The 27,850-nt window shown below is 42.1% G+C and overlaps 2 protein-coding genes across 6 annotated transcripts in view; one reads left to right on the top strand and one right to left on the bottom strand.

Annotated features, from left to right (window-relative positions):
- LOC121699048 lies at positions 1-16,481 on the bottom strand. Its single transcript, XM_042081646.1, has 17 exons — positions 16,351-16,481; positions 15,679-15,777; positions 13,704-14,905; positions 13,093-13,128; positions 12,804-12,967; positions 12,100-12,271; positions 11,632-11,682; positions 10,929-11,047; positions 9,777-9,802; positions 7,915-8,024; positions 7,005-7,688; positions 6,411-6,578; positions 4,258-4,382; positions 2,028-2,198; positions 1,552-1,723; positions 1,362-1,403; positions 1-933 (listed from the first exon to the last, which is right to left on the bottom strand). The coding sequence occupies exons 3-17, from the start codon at positions 14,886-14,888 to the stop codon at positions 835-837; spliced, it is 3,324 nt and encodes a 1,107-aa protein (XP_041937580.1). The 5' UTR covers positions 14,889-14,905; positions 15,679-15,777; positions 16,351-16,481; the 3' UTR covers positions 1-834.
- A 4,138-nt stretch (positions 16,482-20,619) lies between these two features.
- zfyve16 (zinc finger, FYVE domain containing 16) overlaps positions 20,620-27,850 on the top strand; it is a 28,977-nt gene continuing 21,746 nt past the window's right edge. For 2 of the 5 annotated variants that reach the window (XM_042080470.1, XM_042080474.1), the window contains exons 1-4: positions 20,622-21,032; positions 22,505-22,612; positions 23,137-25,205; positions 26,181-26,277. In XM_042080470.1, the coding sequence (XP_041936404.1) occupies positions 22,543-22,612; positions 23,137-25,205; positions 26,181-26,277 (2,236 nt within the window). In that variant the 5' untranslated portion in view covers positions 20,622-21,032; positions 22,505-22,542. Of the gene's footprint in view, positions 21,033-21,109; positions 21,305-22,504; positions 22,613-23,136; positions 25,206-26,180; positions 26,278-27,850 lie in introns of those variants that run through there. The other 3 variants (XR_006026758.1, XM_042080473.1, XM_042080471.1) reach the window with 3 other exon arrangements.

The following is a 27,850-nucleotide window of genomic DNA, read 5'->3' on the forward strand; positions in this document are numbered from 1 at the left end:
TTGAATCAACCTAAGGGTTTTTATTAAAATTTACATATAAAAATGTACAAATCCATGTTGTTCACTCTTGACACAAATTGAACAACTAAAAAAATATTAATTACATTAAAACTCACACTGTACAGTATTGTAAAAGTATTTAAAACATGGTTTCAAAAAGCACTTCTCTGTAACCTACATTTACATATTTATAAATATAGTTAAAACAAAGAATGTCTAGTCTATTATACTGTTTAGTATAAATGATTGCTTCTGCAGTGATGGCTGCAAAAAGAAAATGATTCTGTGCATAGCTAACTGATTTGTTAGCCATCAAAATCCCCTTTTGTATTAGCCTGTCAGTTTTGACTTGATGCCCTTTTACAGTTCCATGTATAATCACCATCGGAGTTATCAGTTCCCATTAAACCATTTCAAAAAACATTTAATCCATAGGCTCCAGTAAAAGCTTACAAAGAATAGTGAGTACCGGTATTCAAGTTACAAAAAGCTTATTGAGAATCAAGAGGTCAGAATTGATGGGAAAAATAACAGTATCTAACAACAATTAACAAAAAAAACAAAACACTTGGATCTCTGAAATACAGATCGCTTGTCATGGCAAATCAGTGTGGTTATCTTTGGTTGAGTGGAGGACTCTTAGCACTATATCTATATTATAACTATATATAATATATAAGGTCCATCCATTCACCTCATTTGCTCGTTTTGGAGAGAGACCACAGGGTGTGCACAAACTGGTCAACATGGTTCACCCTTATACAGGACCTCCCACTGGTCTTCTCTGAGGAAGAGAAACCACTTCAAGAGGGCTCATTTGGTGCCATGATAAATTTACCCTCTTCGGTCAAAGTCGCTGACCATCTTCTTGATGTGACTCAGTTTGGACTTCAGATACTTGCATCGCTTCTTCTTCAACTGGTAGTCTGAACTCTGTGATAGAAATACAGCAAGATGTTAAACATCATATAGTTCTCTAGTTGTACTTATTGGGCCCTGATTTGAATGATGGGCAAAGTCATAAGTCTAATCAAGCTAAATGAATAACTAGGCAAAATCAATTTCCTAATTTAACACCATGGGCAAGACCTTAACTGCAAACATTGAGGAGTTAGCTCAATGCGCCCACATGCCACACAATAGCTACAGTTCATGCACAAGAACTTACAATCCGCTGTGTGTCTAAGCAATACATGTCAAGTACCCATTTGTTGACCTTTTGGGGGTTTAACCCTAATGTTTTGTTAGTGAATGTTTAGTATATATTTTTGGGACTATGGTAACTACAGAACCTCTAAGGTTTCAACATCACACCTTTCCGTGACAGCAAATCGTGGCAATTACTTCTAATAGCAACATACCTTCTTTTTGTTCTTCAGTTCATTGTACTCATCCATGGCATCCTTTTAAAGGAGAGAGAAACCACAGGTTGGTAGAGCACAAGAGTCATTTTCAGCCCGACTTAGCCATTATGTTTCTTTTTAATTGGCTGTCCTACAAGTTTTACACAGATAGATCCAACAAAACAAAAACGGTCTTCACACAACTCACAAGGAACTGGGGGCTCCCCTCTGGAAGGTCATCAAGTTCACGGTCCACCTCAGCCATTTTCCTGTTGATTGCGTCCAGCTCGGCTTGCAGGTCTTTGTATTCCAGATGGTCATCGTCAAACACACGCTTGTACTCGTCCCTCTCGTGTTCGTACTCTATGGGAGGGAACTCGCTGAAAAGGTAAGAAAAGAGAAATGTTTAGAGAGTATGCAAGACCGTTTACCCAATTTACCAACAGTAAAACTTTCCACCAGCATCAAATGTATCATTCATTAAATCAAATGCTTCATATTAGCATTAGTTAAAGATGGAACATATCCAGATGTTGCTTAAGTTCTGACTATAGTGGAACCAACCATGTGGATGACAATGAATACCATCCATACCAATGTCATTACAAAACTTTAGACCAAAACTGCAACTGTGATACGCTCTGCTGATTAAAGTCTGGTTAGCCAACTTTGATCTTAATCTACCTAGAGAAATCATCGGCATCCAGCTCGTCGCCAGAGGACATGTAGCCATCGGTTTCGTAACCATCTGCGTGCCGACCACCTTGCTTCTTCTTGGGCCTTCCAGAGGAGCTGGGTCTCTCCGAGCCACTACTGTAGGGGGCAGCACTGCGCAGTGGGATCTCCTCAGCAACTCTACAGAGGAAACATGTCCCATAACACAGGGTGCATTCACATTAAATATGGACCATTTACATGGTTATGGTATTTGGACACATTTTGTCCAAAGCAGCTTACAGTATATGAACATACCATTAGTTAAAAATAATAGGTTCAAATAAAATTGAAAATGTTACATTAATAATGAATTATTAATATAATATAAAATATTGCAATATCTGCTGTAGCAACCAACCAAGAAATGTACATAAACATTAATTTGTTTTGTGGCTTGTCAACCTTGGGTTTGAGAAAGGCGCCATATAAAATAAACGTATTATTATTGTCCTCATAAGAAGCCTTTAAGAGACTTGACATGACTTATGGGTCTCATCTGAAATCACATTGATACACAATTCTTTTAGTGGATTTTGTGAGTAATATCATTTCCTTCATATATTAAAGCTACAGTTGGCAAGTCTAACAGATTGAGGGGACTTAGCCAAACATTTTAATGTTTACAACGCTCATACCCCTCCCCCACTACCACCGAGCACCCTCTCGTCGAATTTGTGCTCGTCAGTGCGCACCAGACTGTGATTGACAGTCAGATCTCATACAGCCCTGCTCTGATTGGACCAGAAGAACCAGGAGCTGTGGATTTTTGCAAAACAAATAACATGCTCTAGGTGGAGGTAGAAGTGCTGTTTTTTTTTCTAAAACCGGCTGATTTATGTTGTTCTGTTGGAGCATAGTGTCAGTTTTAGTGAATATGATCAAAATAATCTCGCCAACTGCAGCTTTAAGCCATTGTAAAGAACACCTAAAGGGTTTGTTATATAGCTTTTTAAACATTAAGCCGTGTGGTCAAAGAATCTTTTTTGCTAAATTTGGATTGTCAGTGACAATCACTGACTGACAGTCTCATAACTTCAAGAACTTCATAACTTCAAGTCTTCATAATCCTTTAGAGCAGACACCATGAGAACATTTAAACAAACCACATTTTGATCAGGCTCAGTTACACAAATACACACACACATATTTTGCTCAGCACGCCTTCCCTCTTGGAGTCAACAATGAGATCATTCTTCCAGCCCACAGTTTCCATGATGAGAGGTTTCAGGTCATGTAAGCAACCTCCTACTTCACTAGTTGTAAAATCAGTTGATTCACCATGACCATCAGCCTGTGGTATGCTTTCTAAAAATACCGGAACCATAGAGAGAATATAACATTTCTGCAAGTTCCTGTACCATGAAAGGTCGTTCATATTATGCATGCCTATCACTGTGGGTTATGCTGTTTATTAAGAATTTCAGCATAAAACTAACAAAAAGCTGAGGACAAACTGATCTATATTTGTGGTTTTAGCATTCAAGTTCATTTAGTATCCTGACCACAAACTGAAACACACAAGTCATGATGTCATCTCTATAAGACACATGATTTGTTTTTGGATACAACAAATCAGGTCAGTGATCATAACAGACTGATTGAATACAGTTCATACAATCTCACAGATGATCTACATAGGCCACCCAAGCCTAAACAAACATTCTGCATCCTGGCATGGTTTCGCTATGCAGTGGACAGAACGATGAAGCAATCATGCAGTCAACCTGAGGGTGACTGTAGAGCCAATCTATATGGACGACACAATTTGTGACCATCCATATTGTGGTACTTAAATGGCTTGTTCGTGAAAATCATGTAGGTTGTCATCAGTCAATATACAACACAATAAATGATATCTTTCTGAGTGTCACCATGTTCATGTGAGGTAGGCCGACCATAACAAATACATGCTATAGAAATTACCATAATCTTAACCATTCGCGATGGATGCTGCATGACGCAACACTGACCCTCCCGCTGGATGCTGCGTAGCGCAGCATGCTTTTTATTTCATGTTTCTAGGTGCTACAGAGGCTTAGATATTAAATTTTGGTAGACGTTGACAATTTTTAGTATGTTTTCAGAAAACCCTCAGGAAATAAGGTTATTTAGTCTAGAATGCCATAGGATTCTATAGGCGTTTTTAGCAGGCATTTTAGGAGTAAATGGGTTAATCTTTATCATAAAAGAGACTCACACTGGACTGGCGCTGTATGGCGGCTTGTAGTCAGAGTTGTCCTCATCTAGGTAATTTCTGGACCCCCCAAACTTCTCAGGGAAAGCATTCAACACTGGCTCAGGAACAGCAGACATATCATTTACCTGTAAACAAAAAGCAATAAATATGAATACATATGAATATAAATAATTGGATTGATACAGTTTACCAGGAATAAATTACGGTTAAATTTTAGTGAATTTGCATGAGTTTCTGCACTACAATGGTACTGCTACCACACATAGCTGTAATGTACATACTATACATATCTGTTTATATGGTAAACTGTTCATACTAAATGCCCATATTTATTCAGTTTTTCTGTAATATATTCTGTAAATACACTGCATATATCTATATTGTTCTTACTACTACTATAGTGGTACGGCCACAACATTGCACATATCTGTACATGTTGTTCATACATTGTTCATATTACATAGCCATATTTATTCTGCTCTTATAAGGTTACTGCTAATACACTGCACATACTTATATTTAATTTATACTACTCTAAACCACCTTCTGAAAACAACTGTATACTACTGTCTACACTGCACTATATGTTTTGTCCTGTCTATGCACCACCTACTTTGTATATCACATTGCACTTTTCTGCACTTCTGGTTAGACACAAACTGCATTTCGTACTCTCTGCACTTGTACTCTGCACAATGACAATAAAGTTGAATCTAATCTAATCGTAATGAGGCTGAACATATAGACTTCATATACCATGTCTTGCATTCAGCTACACATAGCTGTTTTAACATGTTCTGACTTGCAGTGATCCTAACCCAACATACTAACAACACAGGAGTGGCTTTTACCTGCTCAAGCTTCACTCCAGCTACACATAGCCGTTTTAACATGTTCTGACTTGCAGTGATCCTAACCCAACATACTAACGACACAGGAGTGGCTTTCACCTGCTCAAGCTTCACTCCAAGATGATACTTGTAGCTAATAACAAGGAAAAAGACGGCAAAAGCACAATTGAGACCTTGAATTTCCCCTTGGGGATCAATAAAATATCTATCTATCTGGAAAAAGGAAAAGAATGCAACAACACCATTTAGTACATCCGTGTGCTGTATGTTTTTTAAAATACTGGTTGGACCAGTTTCCTGTCTTCCTTGATTTTCTGATCTAGGTCTCTCGAGTTACTGTCTGTGGTAAAAACAGGCGACTACCAAGGCGAAAACAAGACCACAAACAGAAGTAACTTACTGTACAACATATTACCTAATTTTGGGACTATCCATGGTAAAGGAATTCACTTGGTTAAGGACACCAACCCACCCCCCCCAAAAACCACAAACAATGTACTCTTCCTGTTTCTGCCAGGATGACAGGAATGTCTTGACACGGACACAGACAGACAGACACACACACACACACACACACAAACAAATGTAGGACTGAAACCGCCACCAACAAACCACACCCAGAAACTGCAGACCATCCCCCTCCTCCACTCTGTGTGCAGGGGACACACAAACCTGTCTTTCCACCTTCACCTCAGCTATAGGTGACTCAAGTACAACATGTCAGCTACCAGCCATTAAAACTGAATAGCTAACAAGAAAAGCCTTGTTAGTACATTTGTACAAAGTAGTTGGCACATAAAGCCACTTGTAGCCTATTCTGAAAGCTTTAAAAAAAAAAAATGTAAATTGCCCCAAAATACTCAATCAACAAAGTCACAGGAAACCTCCACAACTCTGAAAACATTGTATTAATTTCACCAACCACACTGGACAAAGTAACAAGCAAATGTACACATGAGCTACAAATTGCAGCCCTCAATTTATGGACCTTTCTATTGAGACTTAAAACACAATCTGAACCTTTCTGCACAGAACATGACAACACAAAAGCAGGACCACCTTCACTCACTTCATTGCTCTTGGGTGCTCCTTGTTGGTGCCCTCCACCCAATCCCAATCCTCCCCCACCTTTTTTATGCAGCCCTTGCCACTTAATCTACTAAACCCCTCTTCTACTGCACTTTTTACCCCCCCCCCCCCCATTAATGCACAAATAGGCTGACACCAGACATAATTTCACTGCATTTCTTACTTCCAGTAACTATATGCATGTGACAAACTTCCTTGTATCCTTGTACTCACCCATGCCTCCACATCTCCTACAGCATTGGGGTCCTCGACGACCTTCACCCGCCTCCACAGAATGTTGTCTTTCCCATAAGCGTTGATCCTCTGCCGGGTCTTCACCGCGAACACCAGGATGATGATCAGTGCAGTAGTCACAATGAATCCTAGCACGATGGCTATGGCCTGCCAAAAAAGGTAAGATTTTAGGAAATTACCATTAAGTCATTAAGGGATAAGCTTCATAAACTCTGGGATTTTGTTCAGGATAACTAATATCTGAAAACTCTATTTTGTTATGGGCAAATGAAACAGTTGTAACAAACGAATGACGTTAAATTGATGGTTTCTGAAATAACAGACACACACTCTCTCACACATTCATCCTCATAGCCCTCATGCCTGCATTGCTACCTGAATCCTTGGAATAGAGGATGGAAAACAATTCTGAGATTGAAATCCAGCAAATTCGTAGCTTTTTGTTTGCCGACACAAAACAAAACAGTATACCTTGTTGACACTGACAACACTACTGCTGAGAGGTCTATACTGCATGAGGACTAGGCATCCTTATCAAGAAGAGTCTCAGAGGAATATAGCGAGCTTGTTTACCTCCTCGGGTTCCACCACACAATAGTGGTACAGATACTGGTTGACGAACACCCCAACTTGCTGTGGTTGTTGATATTGAGCACACAAAGCCTGGACTTGGGTATACTGGACCGAACCGGACGACTGGGCCATGGGATTGACCGCTACTAGATACACTATGGTCGCAATGAACATGAGAAAGGCCAGTATGGCAGAGACGATGATGATGGCCAAATAAAACTTCCTGCCCTGGGACACACGCTGGTGGGAGATGACCATGATGAACATAATCAGGAGGGCCAGGAAGCAGATGATTGCCATTGCCATCATGAAGCCCTTTCCTTTCCTGGGGTCGTTGTTGTAGTCTATGCCTCCATAGTTGAATCCCCCACTGTTGTAACCTCCACCAAATCCGCCTCCTCCATAGGAACCACCATAGGTCCCACTGCCATATCCTGCACCACCATATCCCCCACCACCATATCCCCCAAATCCTCCAAGCGCAGTGGTGTTGTCATAAGCCAGGGTGGAGGCCACACAGGCAAAGATGCCCACACACAGGATGATGCCGATGCTGGACATGATCTTGATGATCCCTGGAGGTGAGTTCCAACGATAGAAGTGCTGGATCTCATCGTCGGCATAGTAGGAATAAGCTGGCTGTGATGCCACATTGCTTGCAAAAGTCAAGAGAAGAAGCAGCATATGAGTCAAATGCCCATGTGAAGGAATGGTACTGAAGTGCACGCACAGGTTGAACACTTGGCATTTGATGTGTTTTAACACTATATGTAGCAACAGCTAACATATTATTTAGATAAAGAGAATGAAACTGAAAGCCATAAGCATTCATGTGATTAACTGAAGATAACAATAAAGCTGTTGTAAAGTTTCTTTTTGAAATATTAAACATTTTCAATATTTTTTTCAGTGATATGCAGAAAAAGGAGAACTTACTATTCATTTTCCAATTCATAGGGAGGTGGGCTCCCATTTGGTTTGGAGGACATTTCTCAGCACACAGAATATTTTTAACACTTCCTGAAAGGTAAGAAGATAGATTGTCAGGGTTTACCATTTAAAATATAGGCATAACCTACTTGTTGATTCTTTCAAAAATGCCCCTTGGGACAAGACAACTGAAACAACCAAACAAACATAGGCCTACACGCATCGACAATTACTTGTCAGAGGTAGCCGATCTTGTAGCCTAGTTTCAATAGTTTGTTGTAGAGAGAGGGAAACAACCACCACTTATACCCGCTGTTGTTCTATTTGTTCCATCCATCTGGTCCAAATAAAAAATGTGTTCGATAATCCAATTTTCAATTTGTTTTAACTGGTCAGCAAATAGATAATTGCTGCTATTTTCTAAATGCGTCATTAGTCACGCAAGATAAAGAAAACAGAAACTGGATTGGAAACAAAAGTAAAATTCAGTTAATATTGGATTTTGGCCCCTTTTTTTACTGTTTTTGTTGGGCTGAACCACGCGTAGGGGTGGGTGACCTGATAGATATTGGCGCGCGGTGTTGGTGATCACATTTTATCAGCGGATGTAGAGCATAGACTGTAAAAAATAGATGTAGAGATGGAGGGCTATCAAACACAGTTCCGCTTGCATCAAGGTGCCAAGCGATTGATAATGTCAGCTCGAGATCAGAACTTCAGATGCAGAGGGAGACATTGCTGCGTCCTGACACTTATGAGTAGGCCTACGTGAGCCCTAGTAGCCTACAGGCCAATGTAGGCTATTTGCTGTTGAAATTAATAAATGGATAAACGGATAAATTAGGCTCACCGTTGTGTCTTCGTTTAGCCTAATGAAACCTAGTCTAGCGTAAAGCGTTAAATAAGCAAAAATACCATGTCAAACAGTGCTCGGGGTAGCCTGTATAGCCCGGTATAGCCAAGACTGACGTCGATGACATTCTGCTTTGGGGAATTATTTGCTATGGCATGGCTATGGTATTCAAATATAGGCTACTGTAGATATGTTCAACATAGGCTGAAAGTTATGTTTAACGTGCCTTCTCCCAAAAAGTTTGTCATTAATCTCTAAAGTAATGAGTCAAAATCACAAACAACTTCAGGCGGCGCTCCCTTCCACCATCTAGCCTGGCCCAGCTAGATGGTGTTCTCCCCCCGGTGTTCGTGGTTCAGTCCAATCACAAGGGCAAAAAAGGAAAATTAGAAAATTGACGCATCATTTCAATTTTTAACTTCTGAACAGAAAACCGTAACTGTGCTCAATTGAAAATCAAAATAAGCAACAATAACCCATTTACTGTGCCGTCCTAAAGAATGGATAACGGATTTTTAAGCCTATTTTTATATTTTTTCATGTGAATTCTGCAAATAGAACATTGCACTGCAAAGCGTTACACGGACCGTGCAGCTTCTTGCAGCTATATGATAGCTGCATATCAAGATATGGTTCAGATCTTGAACCAACTTCCGGGTGACATCAAAAATTCCCCAACCATAGCCAGTTTCAAATCTAGACTTAAAACCAAACTGTTCTCATATGCTTTCTGCTACCTGATCAGATTGGCTACACACTGTATTTTAAATATTTTACTTTTTGTGATGTTTATAATGTTTATGTCTCACTCTTTCTTTTATATTATTTGCTTTTGTTTAAGTAAATCACATCAATTACCCCTGAATTAAATGCCTATTCAACCTAATTAGCCTATTCAACAAACTATGCCTAGGGGCCTACTTAGTCTGGCACAGGGGTAGGCTGTTAGCAAAAAAATAGATTACGAGTAGCTATGATATGAAACTTACCTAGACGAACACTGCACAAGTCGCACCTGTCGCTGTTGAGATATGAATGCTCACAAGCGGACACACCTTGCTCAGGTAACATCAGTAGCCTATTATGTTCCCACCTTTGCTCCGCCCATCGACGAAACCAGCGTCAGGTTTCACATCATGACGCTCTGCGCAGGGGGAAACCTTCAACATTGTAGTTTCATGAACCTATAGCCTAAGAGTTTTTTTTTTTTTTTTTTTAATAATAATAATAAGATTTACAATTTTAAATGGTTTATTTGTCTAGCATATTTCTAACACATATTTTCGCTCAGTTTAACATAACTTTTTGACCAATAGTGTTACATGTTATATTGAAGCCTTTGAGAAGTAGGCTAATCTTCATTTGAGTATTATAACGGTCTCAATTAACAATGTAATGTATAGTTGGTTTTTAGGTTTTTAGCCTTAGTTTTTAAACTGTCTCAAGAACCAAACTACTGCCACTGCAGATCAAGTGGTTTATCCTGATTGATCTGTAACAAATACGGTATATTAATGATTAGATTTTGCCAGGTATTTTCAACAAAAAGAAAAATACAGAATTATGATCAGATAAGCTGTACAAAATAAAGTTTATTGAAATGGTAGGGGAGGAAAACAAACCAATTTCACATTCATATTACATTAATGTTAACGGATATTGCAGGTTAGGACAGCACATTGTATTTATAATAGTGATCAATTGCAGACACATATTTAATTGTTAATTTATAAGAAACACAGTGCATATGAGATTTCTTTCATCTAAAAATTACTAAAATGTTTCCAGACAGTTGTTTCAGCCATCTTTCAATAAATCTCTCATTTGTGCTTGAGGTAAACTGACATTGTTCTCCACGTGCTTTCCCTTTCTGTTCTGAGACAGAAATTCATTCTCTGTTAATCTCTTAGAAATGAGCATGATCAATCAGCATCCACAAGTACACAATGACAGATAGAAAAATGTTCAGCGGGTCCCTTTGACAGTTTTGCCCTTGAAATAATTGCTACAGTTGAAATCGCAACTCTTCTGAGTTGGCTTGACAACGTTGCTGTTCAGTGTGTTGTTGCTTGTTAACTCCGGGGAGTACAGGAAGGAGCAGGGCAGTGTGACAGGCCCAGAATGAGACTGTTCTCCGCACTCATCTGTAGCCGTCGTTCCACTCCATGACCTTGTCATATTCCTGGATCCGCTGCTTGATATGGGCGAGTTTGTTCTTCAGATACTCACACCGCTCTTTCTTCTCCAGGAACGTTGGATCCTTTGGGGAGGAAATAATTTATTTATTTATTTTTTATTATTATTAAGAGCATTTCCGGAAATATAGCTTTCATCATTGGTTTGGTATTAATAATTCCTAAGAAACGATGTCATGTTAAGTATGGTGCACACTAATGGGAAAAATCCATCAACAGCCATCATTTCCGGGCTAAATTTAGCCTTGTGCCAGAGTGGTCACATGCAGGACAGTTTGAGGTCCTTGTGGTTAATGGCGCCTCTTGTTGAAATATTCTGAGGAAATGGGGCACCTCCGGTCAGACAGTGCTATGAACTTTCCCACCCACCATCTCTTCCTGCCCCCTCCCCTCTCATCCTCTCATTCACTGCTCATTTAAACCCAGCCCTTTGTTTTTCGTGACTGCAGTACGGACAATGAACCAGAGGCCCTCAGCCAAACCGAAAGCAGACACTTCTACACATTAATCAACTCTAGTCAGCCAATTTTCTGCCCCAGTGCCTCTCGTGTGAAGAATCTAAGAGGGACAGACATGAGAGGAGAAAGCTCACTCATCTTATGGATTGGGTAGTGGGTTTACATAGCATACTATAAAGCAGTGTACATACCATTTTCTTCCTCTGGTACTCATGAAGAATTTTATTTATACGATCATGTTCCTGGAAATATACACAAGGCACACATGTAAACACATTTACACTTTTAATGATATCTAACTAATTACATGCACAAAATATATTATATTGACATACTTATGAAAACATAATCAACAGATGAATCAGCTAATCGACTGAAAATAATAATTATTTGTAGCCCTATTTAAGAATACAAATACTTCAGGCTATATACCGGCAGTTATACACTGATCTAAAAACATTTCTAAGCTTTTGAATGGAGCAGTATTATATTTTCTACATCAAACATGAGCCGAGAAGGATGAAAGCAGAGCAGAGCAGATGAGAGGTGACAACAATGATGCTTAGCATGACAATATAGCAGGCAGTAAATGAGAGACCAGCAAAGGGGAAACAGAGAGACAGAGAGACAGAAAGGGAGAGAGAGAGAGAGAGAGGTACCATTTGACTGTTGACATGCTGAGGGAGATTCCGCATCATGGCGTCCATCTCATCAAACCTCTTGAGCGTGACCTGGACGTCAGCATGCAGCTCCTTGTACTCTGCATACTGGTCATTAAACACAGCTCTGTACTGGTCCCGCTCCTCATCGGTGCGAATACCGGGGTACTTACTGCAAGCAAACACAGGGCACATGTCACTGCTCCAGTTAAGGTCCTTTCAAAATCCCATTTCAGACTTTCAAAATCAGGCTTTCAAATTAACTACATCTAGTGTGACAACTACAGCTAGGTATAAGCAACCAATGAAACATATAGTATGCTATATAGAATAATGCAAATATTAACAACTATCCCTTATACCACGTCTACTACTAAGATTACTACTACTACTACTTTTACTGATATAGCACCTTCCTAAAGGTTTCACAAACTGCTTTCTAAGACAAGGCAAGAGATGTGCATAAAAAAGAAAACATACAGAGGAAAAAAAACAAGTATTCTTAATAAATAATACAATAAGAAAAACAAAATGATTGATTTTAAAACTAAAGCATCAAGAATATGGATTCATATCAACATATCAATAATGTGTAAGATTTAATGCTATCTGGTCCACCTGCCCTCACTGCTCACAGTCATTAGAACTGCTAGCAATATACTTTTAAGACTAACACTATAGAAAATACACAAGTTAACACTCACGCAATGTAATCAGGCATGACCACAGGCTTGGGGATGTGGCCAGATGGGATGTGACCCTTCACAACCTTGGGCTTGAGAGCAGCAGGAGCAGCTGCTTCAGCCTGGATAGACATCTCCGAGATTGGCATGGGTTCAGCGCCCCTTGTGCCAGCCATCACAACCTGCTGGTGAATAACACATAATCATAGCTGTTGAAGACTCACAGTGGAAAATGAGATGCAATCAGAATCAGAAAGGTCATAGGCATTTAATGATCACAATGTCACTAAATATAAAATCAGACAATCACCGGAAGTCTTCCATCAGCTGTCTCCCTTGGCATCATCTGAGTAGGGGAAATAAAAACATGGTGATCATTGGGACGATAAAAGGGACATTTAGCCAGCTCTGAATTGATCAGTTGGTAAATATTGATGCAACAAAAGTTGTGTTGTTATATTATTATTACTAATAATTCAAAACACTGAGCAGAATTAAAGACTACATGACCTACATTGATTGTCCCTGTTGCTTAGGAAGGAAATCCAATCTAGCAACCAACTATGGCAACCATCGTCAGTGGTTAAATAATGTATACTCTGAGGACTATCACGACTGGCAGGGGAATTCTCCTCACAGCAAGAGGAAGATCTACACTATCAGAAGATGCAGCACAACAATAATCCAGATATTTCTCAAGATTTTCTACTAGTTTTTCAAGAACAAGTCATATAATATCAACAGTTTATTTAATAAACTCCTGAAAAAATGCATTCTTTTAACCTAAAACCTTGTAAATCAAGGCAGTCATCTGAGAATATTGAAGACTTAGTTGGACCATGTTCAGATTTCATAAAGACTCATCTGTTTCATAAAGACTCTTTCAGAATGTAAAAGCCGTGTCAGAGTGTGTGTCCTCACCTCATTCCCATACTTCTCCCTGTGCAGCCTTCGTGCCTCATGTCTCCAGAGTTTGAGACACACTATGGCGCCAATCAAGTACACCAATGTGGTGACAAAAAGAAAAATGATGCCAGCTGTCTGCCCAGACTCAACACGGCAAAATGGTGCGTTGATGGGGGTATTGAACATGGGATAAGTGCACAGTCCACCCCTTCGTGTGTCGTTCACATACACGATTGCGGCTGCTAAGTAAAGTAGTGCCAGGGCTAAGTTAATCACAAACTCTGTCAAGGGCCACCAGTTTGAGTCCAGCAGGATGGTGCGGTAGTACATGGTCATTCCCATAACAAGTAAGATCACAGTCACCAACCAAGCCAATCCTGCCACAACCAGAATAAAGGGAGTTTTGGGCCCGGTGTAGTAGTATCCGCCATACCCTGAGCCCCCATAGCCTCCATAGGATCCTCCATACATCCCTGGCTGGGAGAATCCAAACATGTTGTGCCACTCGTTGTCCTTGTGGATGTATGCACATACGCAGGCGAAGACTGCCGCACCCAGCAGCAGCTCCACACAGCCGAGGATGCGCAGCAGCCCCCCCCACGACTTCATGTAGGAGTAGCGAAGGTGGTACTCCTCCACGCGCTCGCCGTAGGTCAAGCCCGTGTGCGCCGTCCGCACAGTCCGTCCGTCTAGAGACTCGGGCAGCTCTGCGTCCAGCATAGCCTCCCGCTCCTTGCGGGAGTTGTAGCTGCCGCCCGAGCCGCCGTATTGGTCGCGGAAGGAGCCGGGGATGGAGGGGGAGTGCGGCGGGGAGCAGCGGACGCCGTTGGAGGTCGTGTTGCTCCCGGCGTTGTTGTTGTTCCGGTTCGATGGCATGGACCAGAGCTTGTTACTGCTCCGGTTGCTTCCCCGGAAGAAGTTCTTCCAGGAGTCGGGGATGAAACGGTGCACGGGCTTGATGTCCAGTGCCGGGTCAGCGGCCAACTCGCCGTCACTCGGGGCGGACTCAACGCCCGAGTCCAGGCCCACGGGGGGCTGGTCTGGCAAGGGCGGAGGGGGAAGGGGGTCAGCGCTCAGGGCGAGCTCAGAGGAGCGCTGGCGTCGGAGGTTTCGAGGTGGGGAGCCAGAGGAGACCTGGTCATAACGGGGGGCATGTCTGTCACGCTCAGCGCCCCCCCAGGAGCCTCCTCCTGAGGACATGGGGAACGAGATTGGCCCTGAGGAAGGACATAACAACATTATATTACAAATACAATCATCTGTCCCAGTAGTGTCTTGTTAATGTTGTCAAATCACTGCTGTCGCTTCCTCTAAGAAGTTAGTTACTGACTGGTCTGACTAACATAAGTGATTTCTTGTGTACACACAGCACTCATTTTCAGAACTCAGTTTCATGCTCCTTAAGCTCATCTATTTGGATAGCCAAACATTTGAGTTGATCAAACAATCCTGGATGACAGAACAGGACAGGACTGCATAGTGAGAGACAAAGTCATAAAGAATAAAGAGGAAATAAGCCCTGGAAAGCAAAAGCCCTGAGCCAGTGGCCATTCACCAGGCTGCGAAAGGCCAAAGCAACAAACCTGATAGGCAGTCCAATGTTCAGTAAATTACATAGAATTTGAAGATTGCTTTGGTCTTACGTAGGATGGGCCTAATCGAAATGTCCAAACAACACATGATGATAGACGCAGAAGTTTCCAAACCCAGACATAACACCAAGAGCATTTCACAAAACATTCAGAGCAAGCTGAATCAGATAGCTTTGACAGACAAGCCAGAACATGCAGATCTATGTCTAAGCCTGCACTGCTGTAATCCCTAAACTACACAGCAAAGCACTTTTATTGACTTCATCAGAATTTCAAACATGCAGTTTAAACTGTTTCCTGTCAATTGTGATTACATAGGTAGTGCACCAATGCCCCATTCAGTCTGTGGACAAATTAGAAAAGTTGTTAATGAAGAAAAAAGTTATTTGCTTGAATACCTCTTTCACAGGCAGTGCTCAGCAGGACTTACATTGGCTTGCAGGTCAGTGAGCAAACCTAGTACCTGGTCTCCCATAAGGAATAAAGGCTATAGTCATCTGAAAAGAAACAGAAGTACATCTACTTGTGTCATTACTAATTAACAGAAGAAAAGGATGGTGGTGTCTACATTACAAACATTCGATTTGGAGGGGGTTAAAGGTTATGTTGCCTAAGTTTATGTAATAATAGGGCCTAATACAAAGTAACGGTCTTAACGGACCTAACCTAGGTCAAGAACTAAAACGAAGCTGAATACAAACAAGGAATGCCATGCATTACAGAATCACAACCCATAAAATAGACATGTGGATTCACCTACAGACTGGCTCTGCGTGTGATTTATTTAATCTAGAAACCATCATATCAATTCCAAAATCATATTCCCATTCCAGAGAATATAGCCTATGCTATCAAAGGCAAGTCACGAACAGTGAAAAATTTAAACTGGACGTCCAAAAAAGCGAGGTATGCCATGCACTTGAAACTTGACACCACACACGGAGCCAAAACTCTACGTTTAAATTGTTTCTTGAAGTAAGCCTACAATGTTCTAATATGAGGTGAAATAACTAATTGGTTATATCACTATAAAGTATAGCCCCATTACGACTAATACCAAATTAACTCACCTTAAAAGTTGTTTGTGCTCTCTTCCATTTTTTTCCAGAACCGCAGGTTAAGAAAGTCGTACCACGTGACTTGCCCATCCCCGAGGGTGACGTAGAAACAATGGAGAATTTCGAGACTTTGGACCTACCCACCTGAAGGGGGTGCTTTTTGCATGTTTCGGTTAGCTGTGTGACTGTGTCACACGAAATATGTGACTCACTTTCATTGATGCAATTCTCAGTGTAATATTGACCTTCTTTCCTTATCTGGGAGCTAGTGAATGAAAAATGAAGTCGTCTATTTTGTTAATAAATGTCCCACCTCTCATTAGGCTATGAATATGGCAATTTAATTTTTACATTAATTAAACATATATTGTAAAATCTCTCGTCTCTTATCTTTTTTGTTAATCCACCACCTCCAAAAGTCTTTTGATGGTCTGCCACCATTTTGATTAAAAAATATATATTTCAATTGAAACTGACAGAGACTAAGTATCTGCATTAGCCCACGTAAAATAACAGAAGAACAACTCTTCCTTGTGTGACTCATAAGCCACCTGAGGAAGTGGCCATGATCAGAGTCAGACTGTAAGCAGGAACAGTCAGTCAACAATTACAAAGAGGGTAGGAGGGCTGCAGTGCATACACCTCTCATTACAAAGATTAATGTACATGTGAGGGTACAGTTGTACAAACCGCCTGGGCGCTGTTCTATAGATATGGAAGGAAAAGTCATGGTCAGATAAGTCTTCCTTCACCACAGTCTTTAAGAATGAGGGTGTGCGTGTGTGTACCCGAACTGTACACCTGAATGCTTGACCCCTCTCTGCTTTTATGCGTTGGCATTTTGTTATGGTTTAGATCCACTTCACTCAATTAAGGTCACTGAAAGTCAATAAAACTGTTCTGAATTATCACCTTTTCCATCCTGATGAGAGTGGTCTCCTGGATGACTAAGTATCCATTATATTATACAAGTATATATAATCTCTTTGTTTAAAACCATCAGGGGTGACTCCCAACAAAGCAACCAACGGATCCTTGGGGATCTCTATATTAAAAATATCGACCAATGCTGTGTAGATATCATCCCAGTATTGCTTAAGCTTCACTGGACCAGAAGGTGTGGACAAAGTTTGAGTCAGTTTCTCCACAATTCCTCCAGCAGCAACTTGTCGCTGAGGAACTATATTTTCTAAAGTATCTTGCTATTTTCCACTTGAATTCTCTCCAGCTATTGGAGGAAGTTACTCTGTGCGCTTCAGAACAGATGTTAACCCAAGATTCCAGGGAGATATCTTGCCCAAGCTCCGTCTCCCATTTTGCTTCGATATACAAGGTATTGTGTGGTTCCATACTCTGGAGACAATTATAAAGACAGGAAATAATTTTCCTCCTATATTCACCTAGTTGAACCTTGATGAAATACTGTTCTATTGCAGATGGTGAGTGAATATTCTCAACCTCTTTGTGTTTATTAAGGAACTGTCTGATTTGAAGGAACCTGAAGAAATCAGTGTTTGGAAGCCCAAACTCCTCTGCAATCTGGGAAAATGACTTTATGTTATTGGACTGAACTAGGTGGATGTAAGTAAGTCCATATCTAGCCCAGTGTTTGAACCCTGCATCTAACTGTAGTAGAGTAAAATTGGGAGTGGATTTTATTGTAGATAAAGAGGATATGGAGCTGTCTATATTTTTTCTGTATTTCTCTCCAGATTAAGGCAGTGTTTTTTGTCCACAAATTTATTCTACCGGATTTCAATGATATGTTGGAGAAAGATATCCGTTTTAGTGTATACTCACATTGTGACATTTCTATATTTAACCACCTATAGTTGAGGTGTCATTAATGATCTAAGCAACCATGGGCTTTAGTTGTGCAGCCCAAAAATATAATTTTAGGCATGGTAAAGCAAGTCCCCCATCAGGTTTAGGGAGCTGCAGGGTTGCAAGTCGTATCCTGGGCCTCTTAACCTGTCATATAAAGCGGGATCTCAAACGGTCCAACATACAGAATACTGGTTTAAGTATGGGAATGCGGAGCATCTGAAATGGGTACAGTAACCTTGGAAGAACATTCATACGGATAGATTCTATTCGTCCCAGCAGGGACAAGAGAAGAGAAGACCAGCGGGCTAAATCCTGTCTAATTTTATTAATTATTTTGTCATAATTAGCACTGTGTAATTTATCCAGCGTAGGTGTTATTACAATGCCAAGGTATTTAATATTTGCTTGGCCAATGAAAATCACTATTGCCTTTAATTGTTTTTGAAATTCGCCTGTTGATATCCTTTGCCTCAGTTTTATTGACATTAATGTTATAGCCTGAGTAGTTTCCAAATGTTTTGACATTGTCCATTAAAGCAGGTATAGAACCTGCTGGATTTGATAAGTACAGGAGCACATCTTCCGCATATAATGAGATCTTGTGCTCTTGTTCTCGTGCATTAATTCCGGATATGTTTGTATTGTCTCTAATCATTTGCGCAAATGGCTCAATACAAAGGGCAAAAAGAGCTGGCGACAGATGGCAGCCTTGGCGTGTACCTCTTTCAAGATTAAAAGGCTGTGATAGGTGCTCACTCTCTCCAATCTTGACCACCATCATCAGAACACCAAATAAGACCTTACAATGTTTAAGTTTATTAACATGGTAATTATTAAGTAAATACAGTGCATGAAAGTAGCTTCACTTTTTCTTCTCATCAATCTACACACAATCTAACAACAAAATAAACATGTGTTTGGAGTGTTTTGTAAATTTATGAAAATAAGACTGAAATATTCCATTTTATATAGGCCTAATTCCCACCCTTTGTTATGACGCTTGTAATTGAGCTCTGGTGCATCCTACTTCGATCAATGGTTCTTGAGATTGGAGTCCACCTGTGCCTAAATTATTCACTGGACATTATTATGAACGGCACACATCTCTTTATATAAGGTCTCACAGTTGATGGTATGTCAGAGTGAAAACCAAGTCACAAGGTCAAGAGAATTGTCCGTAGACCTGCGAGACAGGGTTGTGTGAAAGGTTGTGTGAAGACACAGGTCTGGGGAAGGATGCAAGAAAATTTTACTTTTCTCTAGACATTTTATTAGTTGTAAATTAAGTTATTATTAAGTTATTTTGTAAAGCTCACAAACATCATGAGATGCCTCCCTGAGCAAATAGGAGTATAGAGGTAGGGGAAACACTGAATACATTTTTAGTAGCCTGGATTAGATGTTAGATTGAGTGCAAGCAAAATTACACCCTGCAGAAAACAAAACCTTCCATACAGAAAGCCATTAGTTCAAAGAGACATCAGGGTCAATGAGAGGCAGTAGGAGCAAAAACTACTGTTGTTGGTGGCGCACGCTACCTTTTTGTGCAACTTACAAATGATTCCAAATCTAACCCTAACCCATGGAATAGTTTACCCTGGAAAGAGTTCTCGCAAGAGCACAATGTAACTGTGAGACACTCTGGCAATGAGCAATGATACACGTTACTTTTTCCCCTTGCATCCCATGGAACCAATCAAATCATATCTGATATAGGCGGGCCAGAGGCGAGCTAAACTGATGACGACAGCGCTGCGTCGTTGGAAACATTGATCTTAGTGTTATCCAATTGCGTCGCAGTCCGGAATCATTCAGAGTAAACATTGGTCTAGTTTTATCCAATTGTGTGCAGATTTTCAAATGCATGCTTGGTGCCGCCCCTCGAGGTGGGCCATTACATTGTTCGTGGCCAGACCCTTAATCTTTCTAGATTATCAGGGTCTGAATTTTCCAGACTAGGAATAGTTGGCAAGTGGCATGTGACAATGGTGCAGGACAATAGTTGAGTGGCATATGGGACAGTGGCGCAGGACAGGCAAGTGGCACGGGACAGAGGCGTGGGACAGTAGGCAAGTGGTACAAAGTAAGAAGTGGCACAACATAGTAGCGAGAGGCACAGGACAGTGGGCAAGTGGCATGAGAGAGTAGGTGAGTGGCACCTACCACAGACAACTAACTGTACAGTAGGCCTACAGTTTTTGCTCCAACTGCTACTGGAGGCAGGGCAGGTAGGCTATTGCCTCCCCAAGCTCCTCCCCTGTGAAGTAAATAAAACAAGCCAACTTCCGTTTGCACTGCAATAAAATGCACTAATAAATGGTCTTTTCAATGTCTCTCTCTCTCTGCTGGATGATTAACAATGAAGGCATGAAGAATAGTGAGCTGTCAAACTATATTTGATAAAGTCAAAGGCCTTTTGCATGTTAATGCATAGGCCTACATTGATTGTCAGAGATGGTAGTGGGCAATGCACTACTGCTATATTGCCATTTTCCTTGAAAAAATTATTTGCGCAGCTACAGCGGTAAAAGAACATTGCCTTGCCATTCTAAATATGGAAAACAAGTGATTGAGATAACTCTTAACTCTCTTGTTAAGCAGTTTTTTCATATTTTCTGACTGTCGCAAAAAGACAGCACTATGTCTTTAAGGACCCTATCGTTCGGAATACACACCGGTACACGCATATTCATCTAGTAGCTAGCTGGCTAAAATGGTCGTCGGAGGAAAGCAGTAGGTGTTTATGTGACTTTGAAGTTGTATGGAAATAAACGATATCATTGACATCCTCTGAAATATATCTGCGAGGATCTGAAGATCCAGACGACATTGCAACGGATGACAGCAGAGCTATGAAGCTTTTTTCGGTAGCGAAACACATTTGTTGCTTGTGTTAATGTTTAGACAGTTTGCTAACATTAGCGCACGTTAGCATGTCAAGTTGGTCAAGACGAGGATTGGCTAACTGGCTAGCCAGCCAAGCTAATTATACTGAAGATTCATTTTTCCATGCTAAAGACCTAATGGTGTCCTCTGGCTAGCTAGCTAATTATTGAGATAGTTAGCATGTTAGCTATTAAAGTTAGATCCCAAACATTGAGCAGGATGCAAAATTATGTCATATGTGTTAACTAGCCAGGTAAGTTGTTGAAGTTGACATAATACATTCTTTAAATAGCGAACGGTATTATTAGTCACTGCAAAATAAATATGTTGCCGTTGCTTTATGAAAATTATGTGCTAACGTTAACGTCTTCTTAGCAAACAGACATTCTAGGTCAATATCCAGCTAAGCTATAGTTAGCTAATAAGTTCACCTAAACATTTGGCTACAGTCTAGCTTCTTAGCCATGAAGGTGCTATGCCATTTCAATTTGGCGCATACAGCTACTAGTTAATAAAGCTAATATCAATAAATAAACATGTCATGGCTTATCTGTGGTCCCAAAATGTTGTCTACGAGCAAAACAACATGTGTTTGACAAATGATTTGAAGATTTGTTGTCAAGTTATGTACATAAGTTAACGTTAGCAGGCTAGCTGTGGTAGGGATAGCTAGCTAAGATAAGTGCCATTCGACTAGCAGTCCTGTAACAGTTTAAGTTCATTGATGTAAGATTCATTGCTGGTTTGGATGTATGTATGTATGTCACAAGTAAACCTATCCAGCTGTATTGAAAATCTGATAATATTGATGGGATATTTGCCAGAAGACTAGGAGAGCGAAGGCGACCAACCATGTTTCCTGTGAATATCAGCCAAATTGATTTGGTCACTTTTTCATGCGTCACTGCAGTGAACAATATTAATGTTACCTGTAACGTTATATCACCAATGGTCATCAAAAGTTAATATGCCACTACGTTGTTTCTCAGTTAGACAATGACAGAGTTGTGTGAACCTTAATGGAAATATACCGCCTCTGTTAAATGATAGCCTATCTGTCCCTTTTGTCCCAAGTGCTCGACACTTTGTCCATTTTAACAAAGATGGAAATCTGGCTGTTTGCAACCCACTCTCAACTGTAGCTGCCAACTTTTCCCTCTACCCTGGAGTGACATGCCTGTGCTGGAGCGCTTAGGCCTGATTAGAGTGTTAGTGCTTAAAGTGTGTGGAGGACACAGGCCATTTGTAGCTGTGCTGCAGTAGATGATTGATTGTCTTTGTAGGCATGATGCAGCATTATGAAAATATATACTTGGTTTCGTTTCTAGATCTATTACAATGTTGATTGTGTCCAGTGTGATGGAAGTAGGCAGGGCTATCAGAGCTTCTAGCCTAAATCCCATTCTGAATGTGATGATACTGAGTAAATGATATCCCCATTTCTACTCCACAGGAATGTAAGGGGTGAGTGGATTGTCACATACCCCCAGGATGGATAGCTTTTTCAAGGCTGCTGTGTGTGATCTTGATAAGCTGCTGGATGACTTTGAATTAAACACAGGTGAGGGAAAATGTTGTTCAACTACTTGTCCTCTGTGCCTACTGCTATATCTTTGTATGTCCACTCAGTAACGCTATCATTCTGCAAATGTTTTATGTGTAGCAGCATAGGTGCACTTTGATAGAGATAGTTGTGCACACTTGCAGTACACTATTTAGAATGTATTCAGTATTTTAGGAATATAAAAAAGCACACACATCCCAATTCTAAAAATGGGTGCTGAAAGAAAAGGGTAATTCAAAGAGATAAGAAAGTCCGCTACACCAATAGTTCCAAATATTTAATGTAACGTTTTGGGCGTTAGCCCTTCATCAGAGGATAGGTTAGGAATAACCTTGTGTTCCCTGATATGATTATTGGTTGTGAATGCTGTGTAGATGGTAAATATTCAATATTTTGTTCAATCTAGAGGGTTATGTTTCTAAAAGTGTAATAGGTAAAAGATGAAATGGGGACATCCACAGTGGGCCTTGAGAAAAGCTAACCTTTGTACTCGATCTCACTTAATGTTTTTCTTTCTTCAGAAGAACTAGACTGCAAGCCAACTCCACCATCTGAACGCCCACCGCCACCTCCTTATCCAGGTGCCTCTCAGTGTTTCGTGCCTGCACCCTCCACAGTTTCCAACTCTCTGCCAGATGTCAACGCCCTCCACTACTGCCCAGCAACCACCTCCTCCAGCGCAAACAAAAACCAAAGAGACCATGAGGCGAAAGAACAACCCCTGACTGGGGTAGATCTGCTTTCCTCGGTCGACAACCGGGCGAACAAGAGCCTAGCGCCTCCATGCCCAGACAGGGCCTTGAAACCTGTGTGCGATCTGGTCAACGACACCAGCTCTGCTACAGCGAACAGCCACGATGCCTTCAGAGAGCCGGAGGAGGCCGAGAAGCAGCTGGAGGAGGAGCTGTTGGTGGACTTCAGCAGTCCAGTTGTGGCCTTACCCATCAGAGGAGCTCATGGGTCGGGAATGAACTCGCTCTCTGAAAGGCCTCAGCAGGGATCGGACTCTGCGAACTCACTCAGTCTGCTGGATGTGATCCTCCCTGCAGCTGTGGAGAGGTTAAGTGACCCCAACGAGAGCCTCCTGACCAACAGGAACCCTGAGCCATTACGTTTTGATGGCGTGGAAGTGCTACACAGCCATACATTACTTGATGGCACACACTGCTTGAAGGAACAAATCGAGCCACCTGTTGAAGGAGACATGGTAACCCAACCTGTAAATCACAGTAAGGAGGAAGGGGAAGAGGTAAGCTCTGTTGGCGATGGAGTTAATGCTGCTATGGAGGACAACGCTGCTTCAGCAGACACACAGCAGTCAGGCGATAGTTGTCCAAAGGAGTTGGAGAGCTCCCCTGCTGAGGTGGAGACGTCCATGTCCTGTCTGCCCTTGGCCGTGTCCATGTGTGGCTCCCTGGTGACCTCTAGAGAGGCCTCAGAGGTTGAGGCCCACCAAGTTGAGGACAAAGCTGAGGCCTCTTCCTCTGAAGCTGAACCTGAGCAGCTGCCTGTTCAGCCACCTGTTCAGGAAATTCAGGCAAGTGCTCCCGCCCAGCCAGAGGAGTGTGTAAGTGTGGAGGACCCCGTTAGCTTAGAGACGGCTGCCGAAAAAGTGGCTGAAATGATGTCTCCTACCTCGGTTTCCGATGTGGTCTCACCTGTTCACGTTAGTTCACCTGCTACAGGTGAGGTACCTGGCGGAAGACTGTCTCCATATGAGGAGATGGGCTGTGGGAGTCTGCCTGAGAGCAGCCAGTCACCACGCTCCGACGATGGCTACGGCTACCAGTCTGAGTTTGGCTTTGCCAACAATTACCTCCCCGAGAGTGAACAAGTCGCCATGGTGACCGACGAGGAACTGGACGCCTTTCTGAATGCCCAGGTGAACCCATCCCATTCGGAGATCTCCTCAGATAAATCAGTCGACGATGGATTCTCTGAGTTAAATGGCGACATGGATGTGGACACTTTGCTGGAAGGGGAGCTTCGGAGTTGCCCTGCCGATAGCTTTGCCTCTCCAGAGAGCGAGCAGTCTCTAGCCTGTGTGGAGGAGAGTGAAGGTTCAAATGCATCCACCCCGTCTCAAGACGGCGCACCTGGTACTCCAGGTATGTCACCTGCTGCGTGTGTCCCCAACACCATGTGCAACTCCACCCCGCAGTCATACTTCGGGGGTGCCCGGCCGAAAACCCTCCCTGGCCAGGGCCCAAGGTCACCACCGACGAGGCAGAGCCAAGGAGAAGTCCAGGAAGCCTCCACTCCGGACGAACCCAAAGAAAACAGCATCCACACCCCACCTGGCGCAGAGACCCCTAGTCCGCAGCACGAGGTCCCCGGTTCTCCCTTTCCCAGCGAGGAGCGTTTCGAGTCCAGTCTAGACTATGACGAACTGTCAGAACCTCCCCCGTACCCTGGGAGGACGTCTGGAGAGGGGGCAGCGTCTCCTGACCAGGCAGGGCAGTCGGCGGAAGACGGGCTTGGGTCAAGACAGCCCTCCTGGGTTCCTGATTCGGAAGCACCCACATGCATGAACTGCGGCCAGAAGTTCACCTTCACTAAGCGGCGGCATCACTGTCGAGCTTGTGGAAAAGTAAGTCCTGAAGTCCATCGCCTCCAATAATTAAATCAAGTAATTAAGTTTACTACTGACAATCTATGAAGTAGCCTAGTCTTTGGCTAAAAGGGTCAAGACTTTTCTCCATTTTGCTTAATCACCAAGCCAGAACTTCTGCTTTAACAATATTTTGTATCTCACTACTTAGTCATGAGACTATCTTCCTTATTCGGTGTAAAGACAGTAGAGGCAATATCCTTGTTGCGGTATGTGTGTTTGTTTGTGTATAGAGTCAGGTTGCAGATATACACTTTTGTTGGTGTGTGCGCGCGCGTGCGTGCGTGTGTGCGTGTATGCCTGTTTGTTTATTTTTTGCTGTATATTATGTGAGTCAGGCCTCCCAGTGGGAATTGGGGAAGGCACACTCCCGGCCTTGACGTAAGCTCTTTGTCCCGTCGGCAGCGGGCGGGTAGCGTGTTGATCTCCATCTCTGTGGGGGCTGGAGGAGAACACAGGCCACGGCCCCCAACAGAGCTGTGTGTCTCACACACGCACACACACACGCGCACACACACACACACACACACACATGCACACACACACACACACATGCACGCACGCACGCACGCACGCACACACACACACACACACACACACACGCACACACACACACATGCACACACGTTACATAACGCCACTCCTGGGTCCCGCTCCTCAGCCCAGCTAAATTTAGCGATGAGCATGTCCAGGAAAAAGGGACTGACTCAGCAGCTCCTTATTTTAGCTGCCATGGTCCTTACCGGGCTCCAAAGCTGTTATTTAAAGCCGTTAAAAAACCAATTATAAACGGCTCTGAAATTTAAGTGCGGGGATTTAAACTGGCAGGCTCGGGCTGTCTCACGGTTAATGCCGTGTTTGGAATTGAAGGCAGCATGTTAATAAAGATCCATTTGAATTCCGATATGATGCTAGTTAATTGCTGGCGTTGTTTTGTGCTTCCCCGTTCCGCAGGTGTACTGCGCCGTCTGCTGCAGCAGGAAATGCCGTCTCAAGTATTTGGACAAGGAGGCGAGAGTGTGTGTGGTCTGCTATGACTCCATACAGAGAGGTGAGTGTCTATTTATGTCGGTTTGTTTATGTGTCTGTGTGTGAGCGTCCATGTTGTCTGCTGAGACGTGACACAGGGAGATGTGTGTATGTAGACTGCACTAGGGGGGGTTGCCCCAACTTCAGATCCTGAATCGTAGTGGCATGAAAGCCAGCCAAGGATGCTATTGGCTCCTTCCACAACCAATACGCCTGCTGTTCAAACGTAAACAGCAACCTGCAGGGTTTGTCTGCCTGAATACAATTAGGGCTGCACAATTAATTAATTGATTGGTTGATTGATTGATTGATTGATTGATTATTTATTTATTTATTTATTTATTTATTTATATCAAAATTAATGCAATTAGCTAATCGCAAAGGCTACAATAAAACAAAGTTTACCTAACTGATGTATTCTCATGCACTAGGCATGCTCACCAATCAGAAGTGGCCCAACTTAAAGTGAAATTTGGAATATTGAACTGAAGCTTGATTTTCAAAAATGATTTCGCAAATCAAATCAAATCGATATCGCAATATCTGTCAGAAATCGCATTTAGATATTTTCCCCAACTCGTGCAGCCCTAAATTCTATTGCATGTTTTGACTCCGCCCTCAATAGACTCACCTCAAGACACAGAGCAAAATGGGCAGTGATGTAATCGCAAATGTCGTCGCTTAATGTCAGAGAATCGTTTTATTGATGGCTAAAGTCATGAGCGTGTGCACTGAATCATCCCAGAGGGGGATGAGAGCAAGGGGAAGATCAGGCTTGAGATTAGACAGTCTCTTCCCAAGGTTAGAGGCCAGGAGGCCATTATGCTGCTGCATATGAAGTGCTGTCATATCCATAGAATAAATTGCTGCGCTCGAGTGGATGGAGGAAGTGTAATGGAATGTAGGTAACCTGTCTGTGGGGTTGTTTTTTTGGTTGGTTGTTTGTGTGTGTGTGTGTGTGTGTGTGTGTGTATGCCAATGCACTGTGCCAGCGCCTGTCTGTTACAGCAGAGCATAGTGTGGATTTGTTGCATGTGAGGTCAGAGGAGAATCAATACAATCATTTAGTTAAAAGCTGGAGGGGAAAAAATTAACCTGCAATTGATTGAAAGCCCCGTTATGTAACTTGCTGTAACGCTGTGATGGAAATGCTAATACATTTGCATGCTTGTTGTCATCTTGGCTGTGCTCGGCTCGGCTCGGCTCGGCTCGGCTCAGCAGAGCTTTGTGAGTCAAGAGACTTGAGATGTTTTTAAGGGGGACATGGGAATCGAAAATGATTCACAGCTGGTGGTGATAAATGTGTCAGTTAATATACCATGTTTTAAAATAGTGACAAAAGGGAGGTCTTATAGTAGTGAGCATAAGCATGTTTTCCCTCTGAATGGACGGTGTGGCTTCTAAATGCAGAAGTAAAACCACGGATTGGAGTTACCTCTGATGTTTCGTGGCAGTTATATAGACCTGATTTATCAGGATCTTTTATTGAAATGAAACAGTTGACAGTGACTTGATGCACTGCATCTGTAAATGAGTTGTGACTCGCAACGTTTTACCTTCTTTATGCAAAGCACTTAACAGGTATAATTTGTGGA

The sequence above is a fragment of the Alosa sapidissima genome, chromosome 23, assembly GCF_018492685.1.
Source record: "Alosa sapidissima isolate fAloSap1 chromosome 23, fAloSap1.pri, whole genome shotgun sequence".
Taxonomy (NCBI): Eukaryota; Metazoa; Chordata; class Actinopteri; order Clupeiformes; family Clupeidae; genus Alosa; species Alosa sapidissima.